Here is a 9,948-nt window from a genome sequence, read left to right as displayed (position 1 = left end):
AAAAAAAACAAAATAATAACTCAAATTGCAGGATAGTAATTACCTCCAAAGGGAGGCAGATAGTTAGATGTAGGTCACTGGTAATGTTTTAGATTTAGAATTTAGTTCTTTTCTTCGGTCTCTGGGTATTCATTGTCTTATTAAAAAATAATAATGAGGCCGGGCATGGTGGCTCACCCCTGTAATCCCAGCACTTTGGGAGGCCAAGGCGGGCAGATCATGAGGTCAGGAGTTCGAGACCAGCCTGACCAACATGGTGAAACCCTGTCTCTACTAAAAATACAAAAATTAGCTGGGCGTGGTGGCACACACCTGTAGTCCAAGCTACTTGGAAGGCTGAGGCAGAAGAATCACTTGAACCCGGGAGGCAGAGGTTGCAGTGAGCTGAGATTGTGCCACTGCACTCCAGCCTGGGCGACAGAGCAAGACTCCATCTCAAAAAAACAAAACAAAACAATAATGTGTCATGAAGCAAAGATTATGATTAATCCACACAAGGCAAGTGACCAACACATTTATTGAATATGTGAGTGAATCTTACTCTGTGTGCCTGGCATCCAAAGTGGAGTTAGGGTTGGGATAGTCTTTTTGATTTGTCTAGATTCTTCACTTTTTATCTTTTTCTTAGCCTAAGCATCCTTCTGATTAAGTTCTTTTGTCTTTCTGAGTAGTGAGATTCTCATGGTTCTTGGTGCCCACTGAGATTCTTTCCTGTTTTCTCCCTATCCCCTCCCTTTCTTTCTCTTTTCTCCCCCTGACCTTTGTTTACTATCAAGTGCCTGAATACCTTTAGTTACCAGATGAAGTCAGAAATCTCTGTTGACCTCTTGTCTTTCTTCATCACTTAACCGATTACATAAAGATATCATAGACACCTTTCATCTCCCTCTCTCAAAGGGTAATTGATTATAGATACAAAATACAACAGAATTTTACTATCGGAGTTATAGATCATATAATTTAATCCCTTATTACTTTACAGATAAGAAAGCTGATATACAGAAAAATTAAATGATTTTTTTCATGGTTACGTAGCTATGAGTAGCAGAGATAGGGCTGCAATCCAGGTCTCCTAATTTCTAGGCCATTGTTGTTATCACTATATGATACGGTTTGGTTATGTCTCCACCCAGATCTCATCTTGAATTCCCATGTGTTGTGGAAGGGACCCAGTGGGAGGTAATTGAATCATGGGGGCAGGTTTTTTTTTTTAGATGGAGTCTCACTCTGTCGCCCAGGCTGGAGTGCAGTGGCGTAGTCTCAGCTCACTGCAAGCTCCACCTCCCGGGTTCATGCCATTCTCCTGCCTCAGGCTCCCGAGTAGCTGGGACTACAGGTGGCCACCATCACGCCTGGCTGATTTTTTTTGTATTTTTAGTAGAGACAGGGTTTCACTGTGCTAGCCAGGATGGTCTCGATTTCCTGACCTCATGATCTGCCTGCCTTGGCCTCCCGAAGTGCTGGGATTACAGGCGTGAGCCACCGCGCCCGGCCCATGGGGGCAGGTCTTTCCAGTGCTGTTCTTGTAATAGTGAATAACTCTCATGAGATCTGATAGTTCTATAAGGGGGAGTTTTGCCGCACAAGCTCTCTCTTTGGCTGCCACCATCCATTTAAGATGTGACTTACTCCTCCTTGCCTTCCACCATGATTGTGAGGTCTCCCGAGCCATGTGGAACTGTAAGTCCATTAAACCCTTTTTTCTATATAAATTAGCAAGTCCTGGGTATGTCTTTATCAGCAGTGTGAAAATGGACTGATACATTATTTTAGACTGAAAGAGTAGGCCTTGCTTGAAATATCCAGCATTTGACCAGCTGTCTTGTATGTTTTCTTCTGTGCTATTCTGCTCTGGTTTTCTGTTTTTTCTTTCTCGCACTATCTTTAGTCTAATGGCATTGGGTGCCCTCTGGAAGTGGGGGTTGGTGTAAATAGTGTTCATATATCTAGTAGAGGTTCCAGTGACTTGGCTATAAAGTTGAGGTTGAAATAGGGGACAGTGAAAAAGGAGGTGATATACTCCATCTGTTTGTTTAGTCTTGTTTAGGGACTTCTGATAAGTGCATAATCTGGACACAAAACATCTAGGGATTATTCTAGCCACCATGATCTCAGGGTCTGGGCTCAGGAAATGGATAATCATTGGATCGGTATGGAAAGGACAGTGTACAACAGGATTGAGGTGGGACAAGATTTGGGTTCTATCATAAGGGCCATCTTTAAGACCTTCCGGCTGGGCGCGGTGGCTCAAGTCTGTATTCCCAGCACTTTGGGAGGCTGAGACGGGCGGATCACGAGGTCAGGAGATCGAGACCATCCTGGCTAACACGGTGAAACCCCGTCTCTACTAAAAAATACAAAAAACTAGCCGGGCGAGGTGGCAGGCGCCTGTAGTCCCAGCTACTCGGGAGGCTGAGGCAGGAGAATGGCATGAACCCGGGAGGCGGAGCTTGCAGTGAGCTGAGATCCGGCCACTGCACTCCAGCCCGGGCGACAGAGCGAGACTCCGTCTCAAAAAAAAAAAAAAAAAAAAAGACCTTCCAGAGGAATCAGATTATTCTTTATTATCTTCTTATCTGCCTCCTCTGGAGTATAACCTGAATGGGAATTTTACTTCTTGTCACTGACATACCCAATTTGAGAGAAGGTCATTTGGATGGAGAGCTGAATCTAGTTAAGGCTAATGGGGAAGGTGAAAACAAAGGGGTTATGAGTATCTGTCCTGTAAAAGGAAGAAATTGGTAATTTAAGCCTTGAGGCTCTTGGTGTCCTGAGTTTTGTTCTGGCCCTACCTAAATCTGTCCTGAGACTTGAATGTGAATGCATGATGAATTGACAGCCTGAGCAGTGAAGAATGTCAGTTCAACAGCTGTCACTCTATTTCTACACCATGGGTGTCAGAAAACCAAGAACTAATCAGAGTAGAATTAATAATAATAGAAAGTTCCAGGGTAGAGTGATCAGAGTGCTTATGACCTATAATGATAGCATCATCTCCATCTTCATCTCTCTCCCTGGTGGACACACACACAGGCACCTATGTCCACACATGCATACACATTTTTATCCCTATCTGTGGTAAGATTGGGCCTATGATAAAGCTGAGTACAGAGACTTAACATCCTATCCTCAAACCAAAAAAAGTGAGGAGTGGGAGCACACAAGCACATTTTCATATCTAAATAAGAAAAGTCGAAGTTGAGTCTATAAATGTTATAAATAGGGGTAAGGAAGGTAGAGAGTTTATGGATTTAGATAATATGGAAACTAGAAGAAATGGGCACTTCTTTCTGAAGCCTAGGAAAACTTTTTGAAGTAAGATTCTTCAAGGTAGTTGCCATTGTGATTTCCTGTACAAAATTTTTCATCACTTAACTGCTGATGAGTCCTTTTCTCTTGAATGACTGGTCAGATTTTTAATGTAACTTTGAGACTAGAGCAAATCTGACTTGCTCTGCTCGCTTCCTTTCCATTAATTTCACTCATCCAGGCACTTGACACCAAGGTATTGATGTCCCACTCTCCTGGGCCCCTCATTCCTGGATGATTTCATGTGCTACTCCCCTATCTTTAGTGGTTCCCTAATGTTCTGAGGAGAGACTTTAGTTGCCTTAACATGGCCTGCAAAGCCTGCTTGATCTGATCCTAGGTTGCCTCTTCTACATCATTTCTCACCACTCCTCTGCAATTGACTATTCTTTATGCGACTGACATGCACTATCTTATTTTTCCTTCAGACCTTCTGTATCCTGTTACTTCTGCCCAGACACTTCCTCCCTGTTTATTTAATTAACTCTTCCTGATCCTGCAGTTCTCAGTCTAGCTGCCACCACATGACTTCTTTAAACCCTTAGGCTAGGCTAGTTGCCCTCCTCTGGGCTCACACCATGCTCTATAATCTGCATCACAGCCCCTTACCATACCGTGTTGTAATTACTTGTTCTTGCCTGTAATTTCCAGCAGACTAAATTCTGTGGGGGAAAATATCTTGTTTGTTTTATTTTCTGCTGTTTTGATGAGCATCTAGCTCAGTGCTGGGACGTAGTAGGCCCTTTCGTAAATTTTTGATAAATGAACTGGGTATATTGTTCTGTGACAGGAATGGGAAAAGGACAGCACAGGATGCCCTCCAAGGATGAGCTGGTCCAGAGATATAACAGGATGAATACCATCCCCCAGGTATTGGAACTGTTCTAATGAGGCAGGACCTTTCCCTGGGGCTAATTTAGGCTCCAGAGCTGGACAGGGAAACAGTGGGGTGAGAATGGGTTGGGGAGTGATTTGAAGATCATTTAAAGGAATCAGGTATGTTCTAAAGTGAACACACGTCTGGAGTCACATGTAGCCGAAGCCATGAGTATAAAAGCAGAGGCTGAGTTTAGATGAAAATGTAAAGATGGAAGCTGTCACCCTATCCAGACTGATTATGGGAAAGCAGAATTTTGGCGGGGGTTGCTGGGAGCCCAGGATATCTCTGATCCCCACTTCCAGTCATCAGCTAACCAGCCTCTCTAGGGAAAGCTGTACCCTGGCTCTGGTCTCCTTTGCCTCCTTCTCTTCCAGACCCGATCCATTCAGTCAAGGTTCCTGCAGAGTCGGAATCTAAACTGTATAGCACTTTGTGAAGGTAGGTAGCTTGCCCATGTCCTGTTTTTCTGGGTCTCTAACCTTTGTTTCTGATGTAATTTTGGCACGTGATCTGGCCAAGAGTGATGTTAAAATGGTATGGCTTCCTTCTCTTGCCTGGACTCCATGCCTTAAGCATTGTATCTATGATTTCTGGCCCTCTTTCTCCCAGTGATTACATCTAAGGACCTCCAGAAGCATGGGAACATCTGGGTGTGCCCTGTATCCGACCATGTCTGCACAAGGTTCTTCTTTGTGTAAGTCTCAGAGGGACTCTGGGGATTACTCGAGGAGTGAGGTTGGGGGTGTAATGGTGTGTGGCTACTAGGAAAAGTGTATTTCTGTTATTTGAGACAAGTCCTTGGCTACCTGAGTGGAGCTGGCACTGGGACTTTACCATTGGAGGATGGGAATGGGTATAGATTGTTGGGATCTATCTAGAGGAAACCAGATAAGCTGAATCTCTTCCACTATGAAGAGTAGTGAGAAAGGGCTTTGACTTCTGGGATGGGATGGCCATACCTTCAAATACAGTTCCACTGATTGATGTTATTCTGGTATTGTTCTCCCTCTTATGCTCACACTTGCCCTATCTTTGGCAGATATGAGGATGGTCAGGTGGGCGATGCCAACATTAATACTCAGGACCCCAAGATACAGAAGGAAATCATGCGTGTGATCGGAACTCAGGTTTACACAAACTGAGGGGGCCCCAGCCCTCGTACCACCCCTGTTACCCCAGGATCCATCTGCCCTTATAAAAGTGTTCAGGTACAGCAACTGAGGCTGCCCTGAGGAATCAAGGGGCCATTACCAAGGGGCAGGAAAAGGATATGTAAGAGGTGGCCTTCGTGGTGGAGCTTGACCAAGAACTACTCCACATTTGGATGGCCCAGACTGGCTCCAACCCCTGACTTTCCCTTTGACTTCACCCTGTTTGTAAATAAAACAATAAAATGGAAGGTGCTGTGGACTGGATACGATCACTGTGGTCTGACTAGCCTTGGAGCAGCACCTGCCCCAAGCCCTCACAAGGGGCAGGGGGGTGGGGAGAATGGAATATGCTGTGGGTTGGGACTGTTTATGTTGCATGGTATCAAAGTTGTGTCCATTTATTGTAGTATACTACAGATCTGTCAGCTTTTTGATCAGTGGATTAAAGGGAAACTTATCAGTTGTGCAGATGAAACAAACCAAGAATATGGAATACTGATAAGGACTATTAGTCAAAATTTAAAAGGGCCATTGAGGCCAGAGCAGCTAAGACTTACTGCCTTTAGGGCCTATTGCTTTCTGCACAAACCTGCCCAGTCTCACTTGCTCTGTATCTCAGGAACTGAGCCCCTACTCTCTTTCTGCTCCGACCTATTTCTTTGGGGTAAGTAGGTTAGGGGAGAACTGGTGGGAGCAGGAAGTGGGGTTTATCGCTCTGTCGAAATCTATAAAGACATCCTAAGAGAATGCAGCTTCACTTAATGAAACAACCCAATTTCACCAAGGTTAGCAAGGTGGTAAAGGAAGGCAGCTCTTTCTAGGAAACCTCATTGTTTTAGTGAATTTTTTCTTCTCCCTGTTGAAATTCCCATTTCAGCTTTTTGCTGGCCTTTTCAGGCTGTGCTTCATGTACCCCAAATCCTTAAGCATAGATGGCTGAGTCGGACATTTCCAAATATTTTATGAAATTTTTTTTTTTTTTTTTTTTTTGAGACACGGTCTTACTCTGTTGCCTTGACCTCCCAAGCTCAGGTGATCCTCCCACCTCAGCCTCCCAAGTAGCTGGGACCACAGGCAAGTGCCACCACGCATGGATAATTTCCGTACTCTTTGGAGAGATGGCATTTCACCATGTTGCCCAGGCTGGTCTCCAACTCCTGGGCTCAAGCCATCCGCCTCTGTCGGCCTCTCAAAGTGCTGGGATTACAGACTTTATGAAATACTAATGAAGAAAAACGATCGGGCATGGTGGCTCACGTCTGTAATCCCAGCACTTTGGGAGGCCGAGGAGGGTGGATCACGAGGTCAGGAGATCGAGATCATCCTGGCTAACTATAAAATGTGAAACCCCATCTCTACTAAAAATACAAAAGTTAGCTGGGTGTGATGGTCCAGCCTCCAGCTACTCAGGAGGCTGAGGCAGGAGAATGGCCTGAACCTGGGAGGCAGAGCTTGCAGTGAGCAGAGATCACTCCACTGCCCTGCAGCCTGGGTGACAGAGCAAGACTCTGTCTCAAAACCAAAAAAAGAAAAGAAAAACAGGAATATAAGCACAGAGAATACAAAAAGCACTAAATAAGCCTGGCATTTCAAGGGTAGGGTTTTCTTAATCTGTTATAGCTTAATTTACAAAGCCCACTCTAGACTACCTGTTGTCTTTCATTACCTTCACCATACTTTAGAGGTACCTTCTTGCCTGGGTACCTTACCCTGGTTTTTAGTTCTGACCTGCTTTAACATGCAAGTACCATTCTTAAGGTCCATCCCTCTAGAAGCTGTTTCTTAAACTTTGCTCATTCTTGATCAACACTAATACGTTCTAATTTACAAGTCTCCTAAGCCCTCTTCTGTTCTGATTTCAGGTCTAGGAAATAACCTCTTCACCAAGTAAATGACCTCATCACTGAGCCCACTCTAACTGAAATACTTGCCTCCTGAGAGGACTTTGTGCCCATCTCTGTAGTATTAGAGATAGCTGACATTTTCTTTAGTTTTTACTAAGAAGGTGCTGACATTATGCTAAGCACTTGAATAATTTGTTAACACTTTGGATTACTTACTGTGTGCTCGGTATTAAAAGTTTTCTTATTTTGGAGACGGAGCTTCACTCTTTTTGTCCAGGCTGGAGTGCAGTGGTGCCATCTCAGCTCATTACAACCTCCGCCTCCCCAGTTCAAGTGATTCTCCTTCCTTAGCCTCCTGAGTAACCGGAATTACAGAAGTGCACCACCACGTCCAGCTAATTTTTTGTATTTTTGGTAGAGACGGGGTTTCACCATGTTGGTCAGGCTGGTCTCGAACTCCTGACCTTAGGTGATCCACCCGCCTTGGCCTCCCAAAGTGCTGGGATTACAGGGGTGAGCCACCGCGCCTAGCCAGTATTGTAAGTTTTCTACATACATTGACTCGTAATTCTCAGAACAAGCCTATGAAGTAGGTGTGATTATTCCTATTTTGTAGATGAGAAAGCAGAGACACAGAGCATAAGTAACTTATGTTCCACAGCTAGTGACAGGCAGCCTGACTCCAGACTGCTGTTCTGGTTCTATGCTGTAACGTGTTCAAATTTTACAAATATTTTTTCATTTAATCCTGACCACAAAGCTGGAAGATAGGTTTTCTTTAGAGATCTTAAATAATGTATCTAAGGCCTCACAGCTGGTTAGTGGCAATGTTAAGTTTTGCTTTTTGGTTTTTTATGAGACTTGGTCTCAGTCTCACCCAGGCTGGAGTGCAGTGGTGTGATCATAGCTCATGTAACTTTGAACTCCTGAATTCAAGTGATCCTCCTGCCTCAGCCTGTCAAGTAACAATTACTACAGGCATGTGCCACCATGCCTGGCTAATTTTTAAAAAATTTTTGTAGAAATGGGATCTTGCTATGTTGCCCAGACTGGTCTTGAACCTCTAACCTCAAGCAGTCCTCTCAAAAGTGCTGGTATTACAGGCATGAGCTACCGTGTGCAACCAGTGCTGTTTTTAACTAGATCTGCCCAACTCCAGAACCTGAGTTCTTTTAACCACTTTGTTATCCTAGACCTTCTCCAGGTGTTCTCACTGATGTTCCAGCAACTGAACTTTGGTGTGTGGCTACTCAAATGGTATAACAACATTTCTGTTCAATTTCAAGGATTGTTAATACATTTTTCTCAGTTGTAAACATTTCTTACAGTTTCTCTGTATCACTGACATCCAATATAGCAGTACTAGCAAATGATGGAATGAGAAGGAACAGATGGTGTATATTACCAGAAAAACTCAAATAGCTGAGCTAGCCTATGGGTGTCACTTAAAAAAAAAAAAAAGCATCAGTATAATAATCTTTTTATGCCAATAAATTGTAATAAAATTAAATACATCATTTCATAGTACCACAGAAAAGCAATAGGACTTTTTTGATCTAAGAAGTTTAGAAGCCACAGATGATAATATCCTAACGTATATGAGGTAAAACAAATATAATTATCCCAGAAATACAAGAATGCCTTCATTGTAGGGAAACTTGGGTGGGACCCTGAGTTTTCTGGAGAGGAATCCTCCCACAGCCTGGAGGGGGAATTGAGGTAAAGTTGCCCCTTTTCTCTGCCCAGGCCTGGTTCTTCTGGAGGTGGGGAAGCTGGAGCCTGTGAAACCCAGGTGTGAGCAACAAGGCATTATCCTTCACAGGGCCAAGCCTATTGCAAATACCATAAATACAGGTTGACAGGGGCCTACCTTTCACATAGTCCTCAGCTCAAGCAGTCTCACTTCATAGATCTGGACATGCTTGGTTAGGACTAGGGTCAGGAAAAGAACTATTTTCTTCATTAGTTCCAGGTACAGAGTAGATGGCTATTTTTATTTTTTATTTTTGTGGGTACATAAATAGGTATATATATTTATGGGTTACTTGAGTTATTTTGATACAGGTATGGAATGCACAAATCACATCAGGGTAAGTGGGATATCTGTCACCTCAAACATTTATCTGATTTTTAGGTTGAGAAATTACAAACCCCTGGAGTTTAACCTTCTGTTTCCCTCCTCCTGGTAATTTTCCATCAGGCAGGGTGTGACCATGACTCAGTTTGTGGTGAGGATGTGGCCATCCATTGGGGCGGAGCCTGCCCGATTCTGCCTTTCATTCTGGCTGGTGGGCAGAGGGGAGAAGAGTCTGGTGCTGAGTCATTACTGAGTTTCTTAACCGGCTTCTCAAGGATGGATTCTGAGATGGACGTTTGAGGGATGCCACAACTTCTGGGACCAATTCAGGAGTGGTGTAGAGGAAGCTCTGTGGGTCATGTAATTCCTCTTAGAGCCCTCCTCCCCCAGGAGAAGTGGGAATAAGGTAGGCTGCAGTTCATTTGAAGATTCATTGGCTCCTATGGAGCACAGGACTTGTCACAAATGCATCAGACCTCTCCTCCTCTCACAGTGAGCCAGAGATGCCACTATAAGTTAAAAATTATTTTGCTGGCCGGGCACGGTGGCTCACGCCTGTAATCCCAGCACTTTGAGAGGCCAAGGTGGGTGGATCACGAGGTCAGGAGATTGAGACCATCCTGGCTAACACAGTGAAACCCTATCTCTACTAAAAATACAAAAAAAAATTTAGCCGGGCGTGGTGGT

The 9,948-nt window shown here is 44.1% G+C and overlaps 1 protein-coding gene across 1 annotated transcript in view; it reads left to right on the top strand.

The window, feature by feature from the left end:
* Positions 1 to 5,604, top strand: part of PARP6 (poly (ADP-ribose) polymerase family, member 6) — a 31,768-nt gene extending 26,164 nt beyond the window's left edge. The window contains exons 21-24 of the mRNA XM_011953820.1: positions 4,100 to 4,179; positions 4,564 to 4,627; positions 4,799 to 4,883; positions 5,229 to 5,604. Of these exons, the coding sequence (XP_011809210.1) occupies positions 4,100 to 4,179; positions 4,564 to 4,627; positions 4,799 to 4,883; positions 5,229 to 5,331 (332 nt within the window). The 3' untranslated portion in view covers positions 5,332 to 5,604. The remainder of the gene's footprint in view (positions 1 to 4,099; positions 4,180 to 4,563; positions 4,628 to 4,798; positions 4,884 to 5,228) is intronic.
* Positions 5,605 to 9,948: the final 4,344 nt, after the last annotated feature.

The sequence above is a fragment of the Colobus angolensis genome, unplaced genomic scaffold (assembly GCF_000951035.1).
Source record: "Colobus angolensis palliatus isolate OR3802 unplaced genomic scaffold, Cang.pa_1.0 Scaffold372, whole genome shotgun sequence".
Taxonomy (NCBI): domain Eukaryota; kingdom Metazoa; phylum Chordata; class Mammalia; order Primates; family Cercopithecidae; genus Colobus; species Colobus angolensis.
This window is presented reverse-complemented; position numbering and strand designations above follow the sequence as displayed.